The 24758-nt window shown below is 34.2% G+C and overlaps 1 protein-coding gene across 14 annotated transcripts in view; it reads right to left on the bottom strand.

The window, feature by feature from the left end:
• Positions 1-1253: 1253 nt before the first annotated feature.
• ROBO2 (roundabout guidance receptor 2) overlaps positions 1254-24758 on the bottom strand; it is a 1648622-nt gene continuing 1625117 nt past the window's right edge. For 5 of the 14 annotated variants that reach the window (XM_049104693.1, XM_025449674.3, XM_049104694.1 and 2 more), the window contains 5 exons: positions 18125-18307; positions 15739-15912; positions 9247-9519; positions 6885-7085; positions 1254-5140 (listed from right to left, as the gene is read on the bottom strand). In XM_049104693.1, coding sequence (XP_048960650.1) covers positions 5139-5140; positions 6885-7085; positions 9247-9519; positions 15739-15912; positions 18125-18307 — 833 coding nt within the window. In that variant the 3' untranslated portion in view covers positions 1254-5138. The remainder of the gene's footprint in view (positions 5141-6884; positions 7086-9246; positions 9520-15738; positions 15913-18124; positions 18308-24758) is intronic. The other 9 variants (XM_049104695.1, XM_049104696.1, XM_025449680.3 and 6 more) reach the window with 5 other exon arrangements.

The raw sequence follows: 24758 nt of genomic DNA on the forward strand, positions 1-24758 counted from the left end.
CTTTGGAAATTATAAAATGCACTTTCACATGAGGGCATTAAATGTTATATCTTGTTAAAATGCTTTCCTGCAACACTGATAGATCTTTTATAGAGCTAATATGTAATAATCAAGAGAGCATAGTGTATTATTTTATAAATCTTTCCAATAATTTTGCACTTTTTCATTTGTAGGTGTTTCGTTAATGAACCCAAATTCTATAAAACAATGATTGTTTTATAATTCCTCTACTATTTACCATATTGGTAACTGATATGTTTGTCTTTAATCACACATATTATGCCATTCTACTACATTAATACATTATTTGTAATTCTTCTAATAGCATTTTATTTTCCTATTAATATAAATTAAATGAAACTCTTAAGTTTATTATCGACTTACATTGTGCTTTAAAAATCTTTTTAAATATATTCTTTCAGAGCTCAGTAGTTTTATTTCATTTTTACTATTACTATATTATCTTAAAGAATACATGAACTTCTTTTATTTTTAGCAATAATTTGATCCTGTAATTGTACTTAGTGAAAAAGAATGAAATATTCATGAGGTACAATAAAATAGGGAATTCCTCTTTTCTATCCTGTCCTTAATATCACTTTTCAACATCCGTCATCCTAGAAATTTATCATTAGTTATCCTAAGGCAATTAAGAAATATATACTTTCGGGCAGCCCCGGTGGCCGGGCAGTGTAGGACCGCCTTCAGCACCGGGTGTGAACTTGGACGTCGGGGATTGAGTCCCACGTCCGGCTCCCTGCATGGAGCCTGTTTCTCTCTCTGCCTGTGTCTCTGCCTCTCTCTCTCTCTCCCTCTCTCCCTCTGTGTGTGTGTGTCTCATGAATAAATAAATAAAATCTTAAAAAAAAGAAATACACACTTTCTTCCAATTCTCATACTTCTTTATACTTCCAGAATAATTTTTAAAGTAGTTTTGTAGATGCGAAGTTTGTATTCTATCTATCTGAAGGTCTTTATGTTGTGGGGAAGATCAGATATGAAAAGTAAGGCTTATAGAGTGGAATCTATAATTTCAAATGCTTTTTATATTCTTCATCAGTGTCGTTAGTATAGTGACTACTATAAGTCAATGCCAATTTCTATCTACCGCTGCCCAATCCATTATTAATTGGGAAAATAAGATTATGCATTTGGTCACAAAATATTAATGTAGAGTTGCAAAAGTGACAGAATGGTCTGTTTTTGATTTTTCCCCAGGCAAGTCTGTTTTACATAAATGGCTTTTTTACAAATTTGAAATGTGAATATATTTTATTTTTTCCCAGTGAGTACACAATACACAATTCTTTGACAATACTATTAACCAATTTTATGCCAATTTCTTTTCTGATCTAACAACATCAAATGAAACACAGTAAGATTTTGGACGCTGTTTGGTGACTTAAACAGACTAGTTAAAAAAAAGTCCATCTATAAAACAAAGTATAAAAAGTCTACCCACGGCCACAAAATCCCTTATCTTGCAACACCTTAAAGTCACAATAAATGCTTTTGAAAATCATGAGATAAGAAAAATTAGTAAATTGAATTTCAATGAAAAAAAAGTATGGGATTTCAATTGAAGTACACATTATAGAGAAGCAAAGTAAAAGTAACTTCATCTCTAAGATAATGTGGAAAGACATTGCTTTACACCAATTCTCGTCATGTAACTTTATAAATACAATGTACAGAAGCAGATGTACAAATTAGTGAATGTCATGGTTCTGCATATCTTTAATACTGACACACAATCACTTTCCAGTGGCGAAGATAAACCGCAGTTTAGAGCTCACTGATATTATTATAATTATGTTATTGATGGACAATTTACATAAATTTGTTGAATAGAAATTTGGAGGTATTCTATCCAAGATCATACAAACTTTCCACCTCAATCCCATTGAAGATAGGTTTAAATACCCAGAGCAATAAACTATGACATAGAACACCGTTTTATCTGTTTTGTTACTTAGAGCAAGTCTACTTGCAATGTTTTCACTTCCCTTTGATATGACACCTTAAATGTTGGTCTTGATTTTCCTACATGCTCCCTTGAACTGGGTTCAACTCCTGTGAAGGAATCAGTTGTTTTCAAGCCCTTGTACTACCCCACTTTAAATATGACATGGAAGAGATCTGGGAAGGGGTGGGGCTGCTCTGCCTACACACACTGAGGCATACCTGAGTTGGGGCACTGACTGGCTTTTCCCCAGTGGAGACTTTGCATGTTGAGAATGGAGCTGTGTTGTCTGGGGCTTGACTGCACAGTAGCATTGCCTGTGAGTGCAAGATAAGTTTACATTCTCTCCCATCCAGATTGCCTTCTGACAAGTTACACAGATCTTATTTAGACCTGCAGAAGAGTGAGCTCAGTGAATTTCTAATCACCTTCATTTTACAAAAGGAAAAAAAAAAACAGTAGTTCTTACACATGTTTGTATTCTTCTAATGACATTCTGATGTACTGATTAGAAGCTTTTCACAAAAAAAGTTGACAAAAGCTTTTGATTTTTTGATAAGATTCCTGAATTCATTTGGATAGCTACAGCATTGTATCTTGCTCTGTATCTGTGTGAGAATGATACACTGGGTGCAAGATTTTACTAACTAATTTATATAAAACTCGATTTAACAGGGAATGTGGAATGCTCTTTTAGCACATTTCAAGTAACTATAAGCATTGCCAAAATCTAACCAAAACAGTTAAGTTTTATACACTGAAAATGATCAGGAAGGTATGCTGCTATGTCCTGCATTATTCCAGAAGTCACTTTCATACACATACTCTACATGGAAGTCTTGGTTTATTAGTCACACTAGGGATCAAGATCTATGTGTAATAAATGTAATGAATTAAAGCTTTAATCTAAAGTGGGTTACAGACAAGCATATAGAGGGAACACAAATGAATAAAACTTTGTTTGCTTTTAAATAGAAAGAGGCAAAATAGAGAACTACATAAATAAAAATTAAATTCCTCACATCTTGCAGTTATGAAGAGTACGTATTTGCTCTTCATAGGAACTTTTTATCTTCCCTCCAAAATCTCACCCAGAGAAATCAAACTGCATTAAAATTCAGGCACTGGTGGTAGAAAGTTGATAAAGCCTTTAATTAGTGTGTCTCCAACTATGTTTTCTCTTCTGCAAAGAAATGAACTCTATGGCACCAAGAAGGTGTTGGGGCTCATAAAGACCATTAAACTCCTCCACTCTTGCCTGTGTTGAAGCAGTCTCAGGGAACAGAAAAGATAGAAAACATGAATTATATACTATCCCTTTGCTATAATAACATGATATTGAATTGGTGACTAAGTCAATCGTGCATGGAGTATGAATTGTCATTGCCATTCAAGTGGGTCCCATATTTTATAACTGATTCTAATCATTACATTGAATATTTTTCAAAGTACCAACTACTGAACACATCATAGGAAAAACATGAGAAAGTATAACTAGAATAGAATTTACAGTTGTGTAGGCAGCACATGGAAAAATGTCAGAGGTGGAAATTTCAGGGAAGTTCTCTTCTACTTGATTGATTGACTGTACATGTACGGTGGCTGACATACATTTCAAAGTCATATTCATTTTGACCATTCATGACTGATTTTCAGGAATTTCTTGCTCTCAAAGTCGTGAAAACAAATGAGGCAGGACACTGTTATGAATGTCCACTTAATGAGGTTTGGTTTTATTTAAAAAGTATATAAACATGCATTTTTGTCCTTTTAAATTTTCTTTCCAATTTACTCACTCAAAATGGGTCAAACATATTTTAGTTGGCAGCCAATTTCTGAGAATGTACCATAAAATGTTTATTCCAATAAATCTACTTACTGTGAACTGAACATACTCTGAGCACTGCTTTTTAAGCACTTACAATTTGGTTATACATTTGGTGGCATAAACTTCACTTCTTAATCAAATAAAACACAAAATTGTCTATAGACTGCATTAATTTTCAAAAGTCATAAATTTAACTGATGCAGCTCTATCCTCTAGTGGGTACTGTACATGTATTGGAAAGATGAAACAAGATGTTGCAATAGAGTTTTTGCATTTGGAAGCAGCCCGAGTATGTCCTAATAACAAATTGCCTCTTTAACTATTTGCTAGATATTCTACAGTTCATTTTGTTTGTTTCCTTGGGGAACTTCATATTATATTCTGACTTAATGAGTTGGAGAGATTAATTATGGTAATTCAGAAAATGCTTTTTTAAAAAACTGTAATATAAACACAGCTCTTTGGAAACACCTTAATTTCCTTTTGCTTGTTATAATTCTCCGATGGGTCAATTACAATGACAGATAAAGTTGATTCTACATATAATCTTAATTTCCTTTTTTTTTTAAAGCAAGTTTAGTACATCTTTGCTACCTGTTTATTGCAATGCCTATTTAGCCTTAAGACTTAAATTTCTTTCTTTGACCCCTGCTTTTTGTCAACAGTAAAAGCCACCTTTCTGCTTTTCTTTTTATTGACTCAGTCCCTGATATTCAAAGAAGACTTCGCCAACACTACTGTTCCTTGCATCTTCCTATTCCTACACCCCAACTGCAAACCATCCAACGTGATTGGTTCCAACCAGCATATCCAGCCTAGCTTACAGTACAGAGACTCCCTTCACATTCAGTCTTGTTCTTCATGTCACGAGGAGTAGAGATTTGTGCTTATCACCAAATAAAATTGCAGTGCAAAATTTAAACATAAAAGTTACACAATTAAAAGTTAATATATGGCACCACAGCCTATTAATTCACATATAGTACAACAGACCAATAAAAACAGACAATAGTATGAACAGAGCTAAAAAGAGTGAGCTTGCATAGCAATGCACAAAAGAAATTATATACAGAGGAAAATCCTTTTCTTCCTGGAGGGCGAGTTTTGTTTTCTTTCTTTTTTATATACTCCTGACAAGAAAGAGTTAAGGTGGGTGGTGTACTTAGAGAAGAACACAAGTAAAATATCTGTGGGATATGTGTGGCTGTGTGTCTTTACATTGCATTTACAGTTCTTTTAATAGTACATAAATAAAGAAATTGTTCATTGCACTGTTTAATGTCATCACTTCCATGAGTTCAGACCTGGTGGTCCTTCAGAGCAGCTTTGCATGTCTCCTCTCAGTTACTCTACAAAGAGATTGAAAAAAATCAGAAATAAGTTTGCATTGAAATTAAGTAGTCTTTTATCCAAACCAGCATAACAAAAAGCAAAGCAAACATAATAAATGAAGATAACATCATCAGATAGATTTTGTGAGTGTGTAAAGTTAGAAAATGTAGTTATGGGAAAGGAAAGAAAGAAACATTGTAAAATTTGGATGTTTAAAATCCATGTAGGGCTATCTCTGCACTTCCTGTGAGTTTATAATTACTCTAAAATAAAAATCAAAGAAAAATCCAAATAGTCATGAATCAAATTAAATATTATAAACATATCTTTATAAACATATCTTAATAATAATCAGATTAGTAATAGACAACAAGAATGCTAAATCTAGTCAATAAAGACTTTACAGTTTGAAAGTACTTTTACTTTTCCTTATTTCATGGCATCCCCTAGTCTGTGATGTAAGTGTAATAGTAATGCAATTTTTTAGATAAGGAATTAGATTGGGAAGGTAGTTTACTTGCCCTGGGTTGAGAAGACTGGAACCCAGGGCTGTTTCTTTAGCAGTGCTTTTAACTTGAATTCAAATAAGTAGCTGAAAATATAATTCTGACATTGGATAACAGAATTGGTAAGTTTCATTAAAAAAATACAAGGAATTCAATGCTTCTTACTATGACATACTATGACATGCTATCTTTATTACCTGGTATTTTATTTTTTATAGATTAAGTTATACTATCAAGGTTGCCCTCTTTATTCAAAAAGAGATTTATTTATTGAATATGTAACTACAATCAAAGTATTTCAAGTTAAGTAAAATGAAAGATTAACTTTATGAGGTTGACTGCCTAAATTAAAAATAAATAAATACATGAGCAACTAGGGATTGAGGAATTCCTGAGGTTCTTTAAAAGGCAAAGAAAATTACAGAGTATATTTAATTAACTTAAAAATATTAAGATTAATTGCCTAAATATAGACTATTTTCATACAGTGTAAATCAGACTTGAAATAGAAGAAATATTCATTTAACGGATGGCTGTAAATAACAATGGTCTACATTATGACTGAACCTGCTCAAAATCATAATTGATTCTTTTATCATAGCAAAGCAAGGTTTCTGCTACTATTCTGAAATTTGTTTATTGTACCAATATTATTAATGAGGTTCAGTACATGCTATCCCAAAATATGACATCTGGGCACACTGAATATCTAAAGCTGAAAGTCGGAGAAACAATAGAAGCAGGAAGGTCACTCTGATCTCCTTCCTCCCCCCTCCTTTTCTTCTCTGAAATAGGTCATAAAAATCTCACATGAAAGTTATCCTCCTTCTACCAGAGGAAGGAAGACATTCTTATTGCCAGAGACAGGGAGTTATGGGGCCAAGAAATCTGTGCAAACAAACCTTGTTAAACTAACTCTTATCTTCCTAGTTACTTCTTTAACCATTGGCTACTTCTACCCAAACCCTTCTGTCTCATAAAATCTTCACAAATTTATTATTTCTTTGCCTAAAAAGATATAAAAGCTTTCTGCTCTGGTCACTTCTTTGGGTCTTACATGTCCTCCATAGACATGTAAAAATTCAATAACATTTGTAGGCTTTTCTCCTGTTAATCTGTCTTTATCAGTTTAATTTTGAGACCTAACCAGGGACCCTAAGAGGGTCAAGAAAACTTTTTCCTCTCCTACATTATTAACCCAGCATTCATTCTGAATCACCAAAACCTTTTAAATGTCCTATCCTAAAGCACTTACATAATTCACCTGTAAACTGTCCTTGACTATTTGAGCCCATATATCCTATGTCAAGAAGGTCACTGGCATTGCGTTGGTGACTTCCCCTCAACGCCTCGGCTTTCCTAGGTCCAGTGGATCCTTTAGAAGATGCTGTTCCTGATGAGCTGTGACCTCCCGGAGATGGGAAACTGGGCTTGCTGTATGGCACCAATGTTTCCTCTGCAAAAGATATACAAAGTGCTAAGCTGAACAGCAACATGGAGGCAAAACAAACAACTTTAAATATTAAGTTCAAGATGGGCTACTTTACCATTTCACACTTTAGTAAGATTAAAAATAAGAGGTTTCATAAGACTCGGATATTAAAAGAATTTCCATGTGCAGACATTTCCTATAATAGGAACTGAAACAAGATTAAATTAAAAGAAATTTTGGGATAGAAGTGCCTGGGTGGCTCAGTAGGTTAAAGGTCTGCCTTCAGCTCTGGTCATGATCCTGGGGTCCTGGAATCGAGCCCTGTGTGGGGCTCCCTGATCAGTGGGAAGTCTGCTTCTCCCTCTTCGTCTGCACCTCCCCCTGTTCATGCTCTCTCTCAGATAAATAAATAAATGAATAAATAAATAAAATCTTAAATAAATAAATTTGAGGACAAAAGTACAAATGTTATGTATCATTTGCAAAATTTAAATTCATTAATAAAAGAGATCTGCATACAATGAACCAATTATTTAACCAAAGCATTTCTGAGCATCATTGCTGGAGTTCAGTAAAGCTCCGATTTAATTTTTCAATTAAGATTGGAGAAACATGGTTTTTGTTTCACTTTAAATTCTAGCAACATTCTCTCAATCAATTTAGATTAAAAAAAACTATGTATTAGTTAAAATAAGCTTCTTAAATTTTTGTTATTCCTGGGGATAGGAACACATTATTTTAGATTGTGCATTTCCTTAAAAGCAAAAGAGAAATACACAATTTCATAAATAAATAATAATCAATGAAAATGCATATTTTTATGTATCAACTCTCTGCAAATAACACGGTGTGTATTATTAAATACCTAATATTTTGAAACTTTTTTTTTCTTTTCCTTCCTTCTTTCTTCTACTTTTTCTCTACTTCCTCAGTTTTTTTCTTTCTTTCTGAGTATGGGCTATTATTACTGTGATGACTATTTCTCTCCTTAGATGGTCTTTATGAAATCTCAAGGATCATGTGATTTTTCTCTCACAGCCTGAATAATGTAAACTTCCTAAATGCTTCACTACATCTAGAAATTAGACACTTGACATATTTTGGCTCTTCAATATATTACATTTTCTAAAACCTTGAGCACCAAGTTGTGACACCATATAATTATTGAAAATGCATGGGTAGAGGACACAACTACAAAAGATTGAGTCCAAATTAAAAAATCAATGTGTAGGGGATCCCTGGGTGGCTCAGCGGTTTAGCGCCTGCCTTTGGCCCAGGGCGCAAACCTGGAGTCCCAGGATCGAGTCCCGCATCGGGCTCCCTGCATGGAGCCTGCTTCTCCCTCCTCCTGTGTCTCTGCCTCTCTCTCTCTCTCTCTCTCTATGTCTATGTCTGTCATAAATAAATAAATAAATCTTAAAAAAAAATCAATGTGTAAAGAGACTCAAATGTTGCTGTGTGAGTGTTAGTGTGCATGTTCTAATAATACTCAACGAAAATTAATCCTGATATGAGAAGAAATGTTCCAGAAAATGTATTTCTGCAATAGGCCCCAACAGCCACTACCCCTTCCAAAGAAAATCCAACCACAAATGATGAAATTTATTTTGTGACAGTGCTCAGGAAGCTTGATTTATAAACAAGAATATTTCCCAATGAAGTGTTAAAAATCAACTAAGTTTAACCAGTTGGAGAAAGTGCAGGCCCAGTTTAACCTTTTCTATCCTGAGATATTTGTGTGCATTTACATGCAATTTTGTTATTTCAATGAATTCAACGATTTGACTGAAGTGAGTTCTTCTTTCAAAAGACTAGTTACGTCAGTCAAAATGAAACTGGTTGAAAGTAGAGATTAAATTGACATTAAGATGAAATTTAGAGGTCTTAAAAGCATTTCACATAAACGTTAAATGGCAAAAAATCAAACTGTCTCCTGAACAATACAAGAGAAGCGTGGTGAGCTCTTGAGCTCAAAGACCCATATGTAAAGGTTAGGGGGAAATCCCCATGGGAATCAGCCTTAAGATGTGTGTTGGTGAGCTCTGCTGAGAAATCCCAACTTTTCAGGGATTCAAGGCAAACTTTTTTTCCAGATGCTTTTAAACAACTGCCATTTCTAAAATACCTGGTAGGGGAAAAAAAAAAGGTAAAAGTCCACACTTTCTTGGGACTGTGTAGAACACACCTGGTCCAACACTTTGTTTGTGTAGGGCTTTCCGTATATCTTCTTGGCGTTCTGTGGAGTTTATCCATTCTTGGGTTTGTCGCTGCCACTCTAGGGACGTTCTAGCTGGACAATCCAATGAGCTCTTTGTGTCTTCTAAGTTGGATGCTTGTGGTGTCTCCAGAGAGCTTCCTTTTCTCTCTGTTGAGTTTTCCATGTTACCAGCATGCTGGCTCGGGCCTATTTGCTGCCTTAAACCCTGACCTGGAGGGGGATCTGGTGGTGGTGGAAGATCTAAAAATTGTGAATAATGTTTAGAATGGACTAAAATTTAATGAAAAATACAGGTTTTAATTCAAGATGAAGAAAAAAACCCTTGCCCTCCTAAAGGTCTCACTCATGCAAAAGAAATCTGGGGAAACGGGGGGCAAAGTTCAGTTATTTCTATCTAAAATGCATATTATTGATCTCTTTGCTATCTTTTGATCACAGTGTCTTTGAAATAAAATCGACTGATTTCAACTATTATATGTGGAAAGTGTTTTCAGTTGCACATTGAGGCTAATGTTCAAGGTATAAAAGGCAATTTATATTTTCTCCATATTTTATCCATTTTCAACCCTACCTCCCCAAAGTAGAATTATCATGACACAAAATGACTAGATGTTCTAGCAGCTGTGTTAATAAAAAGGCCCTGGGAAGAGTAAAAGCAGTCCTGCCAATCTCCATAGGAAATGTTGCCCTCGGGAAATTAAGAACTATATGCCGTATCATATGCAACATATGACTGCCTTTACTCATGTATGTGGTACATTTAGCAACAGTCAAAGGGTTAAGCTAACATTTATTAAACACAATTAACATTCTGCCTGACAACCAATTCTGGCTCTTCGTTTCATGAGTTAGCTAATGAGTTACAACTAATACATTATAATCTTCCAATGTATTAATTTTAATAAGTAATAACCAATGTTCACAGTACAGATAGAATATGCTTCTTGTTGCTAGACTAGACAATGCATCACAAAAATCTGAGATGTAGTAGAATCGATAACTTTGCCAAAAAGCTCTTGAAATTAAATATAAGATACGAGAAAAATCAAAAGTTTGGATGCTTAGCCAACTTTTCATTTTCCTTTCATTAGCTGTTTGCATCATGACACCATTATATTTTGATTGTGTTCAACTGTGATCTTAGTCTCTTCTTTCATCTTTAAGTATTATATGAGTTCTATTATATGATTTATACCATTATACTAGTCATAAAATTACTTTGTTGAGGATTTTGAAATCTCCTCAATATTCTAAATATTCTTTTGGATTATTATCTTCTAATTTTTCTGGCATAGTACTGTGACCTCTGTTCACCTTTAGAATATCAATGATTATATTATTTGTTTATAAAATCAAATGTCATATGCAATACATATTAACATTATTAATAGGGTCTATTGGATATAATATTAGTCTATTGTCTCCCATGCTGTTGTTGTATGTGTGCCCTTATTTTTAAGAATACTGTTGGTGAATTTTAAAAGGAAAAAGCATAAATTTCTTGTGAAAAAAAGATAGCTTCCTTAAGGAAGACTAGGTTATTCTTTTTAAAGACTTTGTTAAGAAGCTTTCTACTCTCTTAATGAGAAAAATGATATCGTCCTTCATTGAATTGACAATAATACTCTCCTCTGCATCTGCTTTGGGAGTTCCCATGTTGAAGCAGCATTCCCAGTTCTTATGTATGTCCTCTTGTTAGATTATGAATTACTAATTATCGAAGGGAACAGCGTTTTCATCTGGGAGAATAAAGTTGCATTTGGAACATTTCTTCAAAAATGAAAAGCTAATCCAATATTATGATATCTGTTTGTAGCATAATCCACCAATGAGTTTAGTGTTTCCTTTATATTCAATATTGACTTCCTTCAGTATGTATTATTATAAATGTAAAGTAATTATTTCATTTGAGTGTTTAGACTTAAGACTGTCAGTAGTGGGAAGGGGGAGAATTATTATATTTGCTTTGAAAATAACATATCTGGTCATTGGTTTTTATTCTCCATCAAAGCAGCTTCATTTTTAAATGGCCAAAATGGCATCTGCTTATGCTAGCTAAAATTCTGATTACTATTCAATTTAACCTGAAATTATATGGCTATATAATTAAGTAATATACTTGGAGTTTGTGTAGTCTAAGAAGAAAGGACATGGCATGCACAATGAAATAAACAAACTGGAAAAAAGATGGGATTAAGAATGACTGTGGAAAAAAAATAAAAGTATGTAATCAAATATGTTTACTTAAATTTATTATTCATTTCCATGTTGATTCATTTCAACTAAATTGATTCACTAAAGAGTCTCTTATTGGCCTACTGAGGATTTGCTATTGCCAGGCACACAACAGTCCAATGAAATATGTGCCATTATTATCCTCTTTTTCAGGTTAAAAAAAAAAAAAAGAAGGCAAAAACTCAAATACCTCTGGCTGGGATTTCTCCTTCCATGAACTCCAGACTTATGTGACTAAATCCATACTGAGGAGTTCACATTAGATGTTTGCATATATGAATATCAAAACCGAGTCCTGGACCTTCCCCTACAAAATATGCTTCTTCTGTAGGGCTCATCATCTCAGTTAGTAGTGATTGCATTCTACAAGTTGATGAAAACTTTGGAGTAATTTTTGACTTCCTCGCTTCATAGCCTGTATTAATTTCATTAACAAATCCTGTGGGCTCTGCCAAGCTATAGCCAGAATTCAATCTTTCTCATTGTTTCCATGGATTCAACCTTGACAGGAACCTCTAACATCTATTCCCTATATTATTTCTACAACTTCTTATGAGGTTTCCGTGCTTCCACACAGAAGCACAGTTAGTCTATCTTGACATAACAGCTAGAGTGGCTTTTTTTAAAGAGACAAGCATAAGTAAGATCATGATACTCCTCTGCCTTAAATACACGCACGTGTGTGTGCACACACGCACCCCTTCAGTGGTTTCCTATTCAAAGTAAGAGCCAATGTCCTCATAGAAGCTTAAGGCCCTACAATCGCTGGCTCTCACTTATTTGTCTAACTTCATATTTGTTTTGTTGCTCTCTCTAGTTCAGTCACACTGCTTCTTTTATTTTTTAGTAAATAAGCTTCAGGCTTCCATTTGGTGTTCTCATGTCCTGGAATGACCTTTCCTCAGTATCAGCATTGCTCTTTCCCTTTTAATCTTCTAGTCTTCTCTACTCTCATCTTCTTGGTCAAGCCTTCCCTGAGACAGACTCTCCTTATAAAAGACCTCCCCCCATTTTGGTATTTCTCAAATTCCTTCCTATTTTTTTTCTCCATGACACTTAGCACCATCTTACTTTTATTTTCATTTATATATGTATGTTGGTTTTATCTTCCCTTAATAGAATGTAAGCTCCAGGAGGGAGCAAAAAAGGGAGCGAAAAAGGGAATTTTGCCCATTTGGTTTCCATTGCCTATCATTTGGTACATGCTTATTAAATATTTGAATGAATAGATTAATGAATAAAGAAATTTGCTTAATGGTCCAAGCTATTTTGTGGCAGAGCTAGTTTGTGGCCAAGCTAGTTTGTGGCAGAGGAGTCTCTTCTCTAACTAGGACATTAGGAATGAGGGGAGAGTAGACCAGAAGGAGATGATCTAGGGAAAAAAGGTTGATGGATAGAAAATTACTTTCTCTGCCTTCATTCTGCAGCATTTGTCAATTAGTCTTAAAAAGTATTCTTTATCTTATGCAAATGGAACAGAAGAGTTGCATTGAGTAATGCCTGCTTAGGAGAGTCTTTATTCCTCGATGTGTGTGTGTTGGTTTTTGCATCACCTTTGAGACAGAAACTGGTGTTTTACACCATTCCCAATTCCTCTTACTAGACACAAGAAAATATTACCTTCCCACTCCAGTCATTAGTCTGCTGTCATATGCCAGTGCTCTTGTCAATGAAACGAGAAGTGATATGTTCCACTTGCAGGCCTGACCAGAGAACCTTCCAAGTGATCATCCCGATTTTGTCTTCCCTTTCACTCAGAAGCCATAAATGTCTCACTTTAAAAATAACAGTATCCCAATATTGAAAAAGCCTATATCCTTACATTAGTACTTAGAGGAGAGCCACCTGACCTTTATAAATTAGTGTGACCCTGAGAAACAAATTTGGTGTACTAAGTCACTGAGAGAAGTTGTTTGGTATAGCAGCTAATAATAATTATTCTGATTTATTTACTCACCAAAAATAATTTTAAGATGTATAAAGCAAAAGTTCTAGTTTAAAAATGTCTATACAGTAGGTGTTACCAAACAGCAACCTTTTCTAAAAGAACAGTTTAATTTTACATATGGATATTATAAAATTATTACAAATGCATGGATTCATGCCATGTGAATCTATATTTACTATATACTAAATCATACATTTACTATAAAAAATAACATCCTTAAGGATAATCTTTAGAGTGCTATTCATAGTAAATGTCCCCATATCATAACTAGAATATCATTGGATCATAAACTTAGGAAGACATGGGAGCTGATATTTCCCTTGCAGTATCACTACTTCCAAAATATATCTACTAACTACACATAATCCATACCCCCTTTTGAAATGCTGGAAAATGTAAAAGTTAGGGACTTATTTGTTATTTAGGAAAATAAGCAATATATTGATCATGTTTTAAACTAGATGGTAGCTTGCTTTAACCAGACTTTCTGAAAAAGATTCACAAGAAAAGTATTTTAGGAAGAAATGGAGAACTATATTTTGTTGGTTTATATTTTTTATCTTCCATATATTCTGTAAATAATCTTCCAGTGCTTCAGAAAAAAAAGTTCTCTTTTTCCTTTCATAGCAGGAAAACTATACAAAATTATTAATTCTGAGATTTATAACTACCATATAAATGAAGGTGGTCGTTTTTATCTAGAAAGAATAAGATCAACACTATTTACTGTTTTAAGTACTCAACTAATCTTTAGATCATCTGAGGCAGAAAGGCAGTGGTGAGCATCTTTGTTCACCACAGGATATTCGTTTATAAAGTAATTAAAATCTAGAGTGCATATTCCATAGAAACACTTCCCAAGAAAACAAAGTAACCAGAAAGATAAGTAAACCTGAAAGCTTTAGAACAAGTTATGTTTGACTTTTAAAGTCTTCCCTCCATTACAAAACGACAAAAGAAAGCACAAAGATGGCTGCCAGATACAGACCCTTCCTCCCAAAACAATAAAGAACAAGTACCTCTTTCCCAGCTAAGCCTCATTCTGTCCTATAATGATAAGTCTAAGACACTGACATGAATGCTAAAGACTCCATCATAGATTCTCAATGCTGACTGCACATTAGATTCATCTGTGGAGCTTTAAAAATATCCATAATTGGTTTTTACCCAGAAAAATTAAATCACAATCTCCAGGGTATAATTTAAGAGCTCCCTAGATAGTTCCAATGTGCAGCTGGGCTAGGTTCATCCTTTGGTGTTTAACAGAACTACCTCAGGATAAAGTTTGTGTACCCGTAAGGGATAGTGTTGAGAAGGGGGAAGAAATGTACCTTTGGGTCAGCATTATACTAGCCTCTTGACATAAATCATCGTAACTATTCCTTAGAATAAAATTTTGGGTTAAATATTTATATTTCTATTTTTAAATGTGTGAGAATTAAGTTGAACATATGTGAAATAGATCCTGCTTTATAAAGATAAGATACTCTTTATTGAACAAGGAGATCTCCTAGTAATATTGTACTTCCTGAAACCAGCAGTGTTTAAGCAAATACTCAAAGACTGAATGCTATACATAAATAAAAGAATTGAAATAGATCAGCAAACTATGGTCCATGGGCCAAATTCACCTGTTTATCATTAAAGTTTTATTGGAAATCAGTCACACCCATTCTTATTTTTCTTTTCTTTTCTTTTTTTTCCCCCTATAATCATTACTCACACAGAGACCATATGGCCAGGTAAAGTAAAAAATATTTACTATCTGGACTTTTACAGAAAAGTTTGTTGACCCATCTACTAGATGATCTGTAGTATGCTTTTAGCCCTAAAATTCATGAAACTAAAAAAAAGAAAAAAAAAAAAAGCTAAATTACAAATCACTTCATGGTCTTTTTCAAAAGTGAAATACCATCTAAGTTATCTTAATTTGATGTCAGATATGTCTCAAATTTAATATCAGAAATTCATAGCAAGTGCACGTGCTACCTATATTTTCTTTCCTAACCTCAAACGGGAATGTTTTTTTAAAAAGCATTAATGGAAAATGCTAGAATGGCAGCAAGATCAATATTGATAAGTGGTATGGCACACATTTCTTGGGGCTTGGTAATATAGAAGAGGATGTTTTATTTAAACAAGAGCATATTGCTAGGTTTTCTGCCTGTTATATGATGAGGAAAGGCCTAATCTACCATAGCTACTTTAATCTGAGTTAATGATTTGCACAGAGCACATCTCTTCAGTGAGGAGATGAGAGAAGAAAACAAACCTACCATCTGTCATTCCTTCCCTTCGATGAGGCAATGCTGGTTGTTGATCCATTCGCCCTCCCTTGTGTTTTTTAGTGGGCCGAGGCCTCTGATTTTGACTCAGGGCTGCACTGGTATTACTGTCAGTAGAAAATGGGCTGGTTGGTCGAGGTCTTTGAGAGGAGGTAAAAGCTTTGCCTAAAAAGAAAACAAAGGGAATGGGGTATAGAGAATGTTATAAGGCAGTGATGCTGCCTGTTTTGTATTTCTGCTCTTACTTAGGCTAACCTATAAACTTGCCTAGAGGTGCAATTTGAAGATGTCAAATACTGGCACATCTCCATAAGAAAATATTCCTTGTTGAATTTATTTTATCCAACTTTCTGTAACCAACACACTGAAAAAATTCAAACAAATGTATTACAGAACAAATCCACTAACCAAAAACTTGATATTACTTGATTATATTTTTATTTAGCCTTGATGATCTTAGTGATATTTTTATGGATATATGCAAATTCAGGCTGCTCTTACTTCTTAAAATTAAAGAAGTTATTTCTGAAACGAATTATGTACTTGGCTTATTTGCTTAATCAAATTTTATCCTTGGAATCTTACAAACTCTCTTTGAGCACAGAAAAAGGTCCTGAAGTAATTGCATTTGAAAATTTACATGAAAGGTCTGCTCAGAGACTTATATTAAAACTGACCTTACCACTCATACAAATATGTGATGAATTTTACCTCTTTTACAGAAACTCAATAACATTAGTCTACAGAACAGGATAGATAGCAGGTTAAAATCACCTTGCATATCCAAAGTGCAATAGGTATTTTCTGATGGATATTATTGTATCTGAGCAGACTCCAAATTCTCATTGAAAAAATGAAATTGTGTTACGTCCTTTTCTTGAGGTTTAGTACATATGCAGGGAAATTTATTTTGTGAAAAGGGTAGCTAATAAATGTTCAACATCTTATGATTTTAATATAATCTTTATTACGGCAAGTGAGTGCTGTTTTATGTGTATGTATTTATTCTCTTGTGCATGTTTTCATTTCACACAAAATTATTGTATGTAGTTACATTTCCTTAAGTCAATGTGACATGATATTGCTTAATGCTTTATTAGCTATTAGCATACATGCAAGAAATGCACTTATGCCTTCTAATTTATTAGTTTTCTTGCACTTTCTCACTGCTGTGCTTATAGCTATGCCACAAAAAGCACTCAGGCAACATAAAGTTTTTGACTTACGTCTTATAAAGCAAGAAAATTCAAATAACCATTATATTACAACATATTTTAGTTCGGATGCTATATGAAAAATAAACCTCTGCAATGCTTGGAATTTTTTCTATCGTTTGGAGATTCCTGCCGCATACTCAAAAGAAATACTGATGGTATAATTCAAAGAAAATTTCCAGGGCTCCTTTTTATAACCTGAGAGTTTAGTGAAGGGTCAAAACCGTTTTTCTTCACTTTACTATTAGAATACTATTACGATTCCAAAACTGTGTTTAAGGCTTCATTAGTTTGTTTTGTAAGGTAGCTTGGCTTAATTCAATTCCTAGAACCTTCTTATATGTGCATTTAAAAAGTACAGTCATGTAATAGCATGGATCTTGCCCAATTATTTTGTTTCAGTAAAACAACTTACAAATTACTGATCTATTATTAGAATGGATCTCACATTTATTTTGGGGACAGAATCAGATACATGAAAAATTATATAATTGGTACTGAATTATTCTCAGAAGCCCAAATTAGATTATGCTAAGGAGAAATACACTTGCAGTCAGCATTTTATTCAAGTTGCAAATGCAGTGGGCTTATTTTTAATTAGCATCCTTTAAAATAAATAATAAATTATTGGGTTAAAATTTTAACAGCCAAACAATTAATAAGACCATCAGCCATTTGAAGTGTTAGACTGACAGCCTTAGACCCATTCACCCCATGCTGAGAAAGCCTTCCCAGAAAATGCATTTACAGAAAGAAACGGGGCAAAGGAAAGTAATGGAGATAAAAGCTGAATAATTTTAATTACTGAGCACATTATTGATTGTGTGAGAATTTTGCAAAGTGTGAGTTATTGAAAATTTAATGGCAATCTCAGTTGCAGCTTGGTTGTAATATAAAAAGGAAGCATATTCCAATTAATCAGCAGAGCCATGAAGGGAAAGGGAAAGACAGGATGGAAGGTGGTGAGTAGAAGCCTATTCTCAGCTCTGCAAAAGGAGCATCAGAAGAGAGTTCTGGTAATCCAGGTTCCAAACTGTGGTCATGCATATTAAAGAAACCCCTGCAGTCAGACTCACTGAGGAGAAAGAACAGGAGAAAAATAGCTCAGGGTTTAAAGGACAAGATTCTCTCATGCAAATAGTGTTGACTCAGAGTCTACCAACCTGTTCTTGTAAGGCTGGTTCCATCCAGCCTAAAACCAGCTTTATCTGCTGCTGCCACCACTGCTTGTGCAAAGCTGCCGCTGGCAAAGATGGAGCCATCTGAGGAGCTACCTACACTAGATCTATGACTAGAAAAGTTACGATCCTCATCAGATGCAGAGCCCCAGCCATTTACCATTGAACCTAAAAACAAATGTAGTCGTCTAGTGAGTTGTATATATTGGATAGCCCATCTGCTTGCACACACTCTACTAAAGGGACAGGGAGCTGCCTCAATTCCTCACTCCTCCTACTGGATGTTTCATCATGATCTCTGTAGCCATGGGCAAGCATCAGCCATGTCTTAACCATTTCTAGTGCAGAAGAATGGATCTCACTTAAAACCTGTCTCTGTGTGCAACACATAAACAAAACACGGTTCGTATGATTTCTTTCTTACATTGTTTAAATTAACTACATGGTCATTTCCCCAAAGAGAATTGAGTATATATTTTAAGTCCTACAATTCAGAGAAGAACGCTTTTATTGAAATAAATTATAGAGTATGTAAAGTAAATTTATCAAGAACTCAGAGGAAGGAAGAGTAGAAATATATATTTTGAATTTATGCAGACTCCAATGATAACTACCATGGAATATACACTTGCTGACTGTGGAAGTGCTAGAACCATATCAAGATTTTAAAATACAAATTTAAATAATCAGGAAATATAACAACAAACATTATAAACAAAAAGAAATTGTATAGTGTCAGAGCATATAGAACAAAGGGAAAAACATATCTTTAAAAATCTTAATTTCAAAGCTCAAGATGCTTTCGTTGCTTTTTAATTATTTTAAGAACTTCAGTTTTCTCTTTACCACTAATGTTTGTTTTAGAAAATTAACGATTATGAAGAATATAACTGGAATTAATAAGGATTTTTCTACTTTTGTAGAAACCATGGCAATAGAGGAAAAGAACTGCACTTTCATGTGTCAAGAGTTTCAAAATATGAAGATTATTAAGAAATAACTTTTATTCTTAGTTTTTCAGAAAGTCATTTACAATTCTATTTTTTTTTCTTAAACCAGGGCACACAGAAACCTTAATCTATTACTACAATTAATATTACAATATTTAAGTTATATAGCATTAATTTATGATACAATAAAGCACCAAATGTTGCTTCACCTAACTTTTTTTAAAAGAGAGGCAGGGTAGGGATGCCTGGGTGGCTCAGTGGTTGAGCGTCTGCTTTCAGCTCAGGTCGTGATCCCGGGGTTCTGGGATTGAATCCCACATTGGGATCACCATGGGAAGCCTGCTTCTCCCTCTCCGTATGTCTCTGCCTCTCTCTGTGTGTCTCTCATGAATAAATAAATAAAATCTTAAAAAAAAAGAGAGAGAGAGGCAAAAAAAAAAAAAAAGACTTTATAAGAAGTGAATTTACTCTTTCTACATCGACCAATTACTGGACCAATTACATATTCACAAAAGAGTGATTATTAAAACAGAGTGCCATAGATTCCCTCCAGGTTTTCTCCAGTGTTTAAGAGACAACAGTATAGTTGGGAGGGTTGCTGTGATGAAGCATTTGTACTTTTAGTCGAAGTGCCAGGATGCAATCACAGGGGTTCATGCACTTTCAGGAAAGAGAAAACAGAAACAAAGGGGTTAGAAGAATTTGAGAAGTTAAAAGGGTGGTAAGTATAGCAGAGAAAGATAGAGTTTTGATTCTGTTTGCCAAAAGCACAGAGATACACTTTTTACTTTCCAAACAAATTCCCCTGACACAGGCCACTGCAAGGAAACCCAGATAACACGTGCAACAGAGCCTCCTCAGAGAACCACTTCTGAGTTAATAATCACAAGTCAAGGATCAACAGCCCAAAATGAAAGGAGAAATGATACAAGGGTTTTGTAATATAATGCTATAGTAGATAAGAAAAAAAAAATCCAAGTGATTCAGTCAGTGATCACCAGAGAATATGAAACCCTAGAACTGATGATAGTTTTGAAATACGTGAAAGCTCAATCCTGATCCCTTCCTTGTACCGTTTTCTGTATTTCTAAATGTCTGCTGAGCATCTGCAAATAAATCTGTGAAACTCAATCTCCAAACAAACATCTCCTTTTCTACATCTCCAATTTCATTCTTAGGCACCTCCTGATTTCCTTCTTGTTCCTTCTATCTCCCTCATTGTCATTTGAATTATTTTTCTCATTTAGCATGTAATTTTGTTCTTCCATTCAAAACCTTACCTAATTTGCCAATGCCACATCCAGATACCAAGTTAAGAATTTGAGATGCTTCACTATCTAGCCCAGCCTACCCTTCTAGCGCTATACTCTCTCATACCTTGTATAGTCCCACTGCCTGACCTTACAGGCATAGCATTACTTCTGGTTCCTTTGACACACCTCTGGATTGTCACTAACTGTATTGATCACTATCAAACTTTAAAGTCCAAATCAATATCCCTTGTATCACCTTGATTCCACCTCACCTTTAACTGTCTTAGGTAGAATCAATTTCTCTACTTCTTGTGTTTTTCAAATAATATGTGTACAGCAGCATATCAGGTCTCTACAAACTGCAGTTTGTTGTATATAAATGTTTCTTCTTCTAGACAGTGGAACTCTGGAAATTAGGGACTCTAATTCATTTTCATATTTCTTCTATAGGGGCTTTGCCCAGTAGAAATTGAGCAAACATTAGGCATATTGAATTAAATGTCTTCAACATCCTTATTATTCAGCGTAAATTCTATATATGATTATATTCCATGTGTCGTTTCCTGGCAATGAACTTATTTTACTTACAGAAAAAAAAAATGTACTTATAAGAACTTGTAGAAAATGTATTAAATGAGGAATATAATGTCAGTCAACTCTTGTTGATAACTTGACAACAGGAAAAGAAGTGAGTTATTACCCAAAAGGGAAAACTGAAAAGTTAATTAATATTATATTATATTATATCTTAGCTATACCTTGATACATAATACTGATACCTGTCAATATCTTATTCAAATTAAGATAATGATATTATATAGAGTGGCAGTTTGCCTATTTCTCTGAGTTCTCCATCCACACTCAACCACCTATTCTAATGTACGTAGCCCATTCTTGTTTAATTCTCCTTTCTGCACTATAACCAGCCAAGAAATAATTGGGTCACATCAGCTACTTTCCTGCCTTTGTGTCTTTGCTCTAAGTTTATCTAGATTGTTAATGCTCCTTGCTGTGCCCGCAGAAAGCTTAGTTATTCATGAAGTTTTCTTTGGAGTCTCCATCTTCCTTTCCAAGGAAAGAGAGAGTAACATGAAAGATATGGCTAAAGTGGGTTTTGGTCAATATAGAAAGAACATCAGTTTTGTTTTCTTTACTACTCTATGTAAGAGCTAAGATACTATAGATAGATGACTTCAAAGTTGAAGAGACATGTGCTATACAAATTAGGCCATGATGGGCAACAGGAGGCCTCATTACCCCAAGCTACAGAAGGGCAAGTGCCCTCAGGTTAGTATGGTTGATTTCACTTTCAAAATGAAGGGCAAGAAGGAAGCAAAAAGAAGGCAATAAATTTTCTTTCCTCTTTGTCCCTCAGTCTTCATCTTTGATAGCCCCTCATCTCTATTTAGCATGATATATGGAATGGTTGCATTTGCAGGGGATAGTTTAAAAGAAGATTTGCAATACACCATGAAGAAAAAAAAGTACATAAATATATCAAATTTTTTCCACATTGTAAAATTGTTAAATTTGTTTAGCAATCACTGATTTCACCTCTCTGTGTCTATCATTTTTGCTCTTTCTTTAGATTTAAGCATCAAGAATGATCTGAACAATTATACAAGCCATTACAAAAAAAGAAGACAATGATAAGAAGAAAAGAAACACATTGATTCATGAATTAGAGAGTAAGCAAGTTTTGGGATAACTGGTTTTCTTTCATAAATGTAAATGGAAGCATAAAAATTAAAATGAATACAAAGTGAATGAGTTCAGGTAGAGATTCTTTACAAATTAGAAGCAATTCATACCAATTTGACATGTTATAACCCCAAACATAATCAATACATATTTAAACATTTAATGAAAAATGAATTTATGTCACATAGCCAAATTTATTTTTGTTTACATTTTCAATCTTTGGAAATTTCTCAGGTTTAAAGTTGCTGAAAGGCCAAAAAAATCTCAAATTTATTCAAGCTATTAAAGAAGAACCACATATAGGACATTAAGTTGTTGCTCAAACGTTACTGAGCAGTAAAATACCATGATAAAGTGGCATCTTGCTGTGTCTCTATTACATCTTCAGCACTAAAATTAATTTATGATCAGTCATCAATTCATTTACATGTCGTTTTATGCTAAATCCTTCCTTGCTGATAAATGCTTATCCTTAGATCCATTAAGCTAGAGTAAAGTCTGTGCTTCATAATATGACCCTGCTAATTGTTGCATTACCATTTTTATGAGATACAAAAACTGGCTGTCCCCCACTTTTTCAGCCAATATTTAATCCAGGAACTCTTCCTATTAAGTGCAATCAGTCTAAATATCTGTTAAATAAAATCTTCAGCTATAAGTGTCTTTGGACAAATCAATCCAGATATTGACCTCTGCTTAAATGTAGAAAAACACGTCTGATCTTTAGAAGTCCTTCTTTCACTAAAACATTGAATATGCAGTGATTCCACCTACATTCCTCAGAGGAAAAGAATGTGTAATATATATGGAAAGCAAAATAAGTAATCACAAAATTTCTTCCTTGGGACATATGGCACCTGTTAATTTGTTCCACTCAGATAAAAAATGAATGTATGATACTCCCCTTTTATCTCTTAAAGTCTGAAGTATATGTTTAATTTCTTTTTAAATACATCCCAGCTGTTGAAGTCATCTAAGAAAGTGTTTTCATTATTTTTAAGCATTATCTCTGATATTCCCGTCATTCTACAGCAGCATTTTCCTTAAGCTTCTGCAACAAAAGCAAAACATCAGGTCCCACTTTTAAGTGGCCAATTCTCGAAAAGCTGTGTGGTCGAGCAAGGTGGTGAGGCTGCCAGGTTTTATTGTTTTCAAAACGATCTGGTTTGGGAGTTTCAGTAAAAACCTCCAAGGACATAAAACACAGAAAACATAAAGCCATGATTTCCTTTCAGCCGTAGTATTTATGTGGGGTCCAGCAGTTAAGGAAACTTTTATTCATTTCACTTCATGGAACTCCCTCTCCGTTGTGCTTTCTGTGATCAGTGAAGCAGTAAGAATCTTGGCTCCAGGTACAGGACATTTTCTTTCTGTCCCTTCTCCCACTGCCTTCTGTTTCTTTTTTCCTGTGGTGGAGTTATTACATTCAGGAAACGCTTGCCCCTGACTCCCATTATGGAAGATAGAGAATGAAGTATTAACTCCTTGCCCTGTCCTGTTACCCAAACATAGTGGACTTGGCCTTTAAGGAGGAAGTACAGCAAGCACATTCCTGGAGACCGAAACAACTCTGGATGTTCTACTTTCTCACCCAAAACAGAGTGTGGTGCACTATAATCAAGACAGATTCATACTTTATTATAACCAAAGAAGCCTAAAGTTTAGTAGACATTTATATAATTTCTACTATATAGTAGTAGAACTATAATATAGTTCTAGTATATTATACTAGAATATAGCATATACTAGAATATAGTAGAAATTAAATAAAAAAGGAGATTTCCTATAAAAAGTGCTGATATCATTGGTTTTTGGTAACATGAGTCACTATAATGGAATATAGTGAATATAAGAAATAAATACAAGTTACATCTAAAAATTAGGATTTTAAAAATCTTCATTAAGTGTATAGGGGATAAGGACTAACGTTTTCAGAGATAAAATTATATGCTGTATTTGTACAAATATATATTTATTCGTATGTGTACACACACATTCATACACACAGAAAGGAAGAGAGAGAGAGAGACAGAGACTAGAGATTCATATGTTAAGTAATAGACCAGGAAATAATTTTCTTCTTAAATATGTTAAATTCAGAGATTAGAAAAAAAAAGTTGGGTGTCTCTGAAGAAGGGATCATGGTATTCATCTTAAGAGTAAGAACAATTTATTTGGAAAATTCTTCTGTCACTCATCAGGTGGGTAACCTTAAAAAGACTTTCAACCCCTCTGTGACCCAATTTCCTTATCTCTAACATGAGAATAAAAATAAGGTTGTGACAGTTCAGTGAATTCATACATGTTAAAATATTAGGAAAAAGATCAGCCAACTTTTCTATAAAGTGCCAGATACGCTGTATTTGAGGCTTTGCTGTCTCTTTTTTGTTTTTGTTTGTTCCATGTTTTCTTAGAATCCTTTAAAAATGTGGGAAATTCTTAGCTCATGGAACCACGAAAGAAAAACAGGCCACTTGTTAGCAGATGCCTTGCACCTACTAAGGGCTATATATGTGCAAGCTAGTATTCTTCTCCACCTTGTTATTATTATTATCATCATTATTATTATTTCTAAATTCCAAGTCAATAGGTTGGAAGGAATTGACATCTGATAAATGTTTGTTGTGAGAATAAACATAACATAGCAGGTTTGCAAATACATTTTTCACATTACTGAGTTTTGGAAACTGAATGTTGATTTCTCCTTAAAATCTT

The sequence above is a fragment of the Canis lupus genome, chromosome 31, assembly GCF_003254725.2.
Source record: "Canis lupus dingo isolate Sandy chromosome 31, ASM325472v2, whole genome shotgun sequence".
In the NCBI taxonomy this organism is placed as follows: Eukaryota; Metazoa; Chordata; class Mammalia; order Carnivora; family Canidae; genus Canis; species Canis lupus.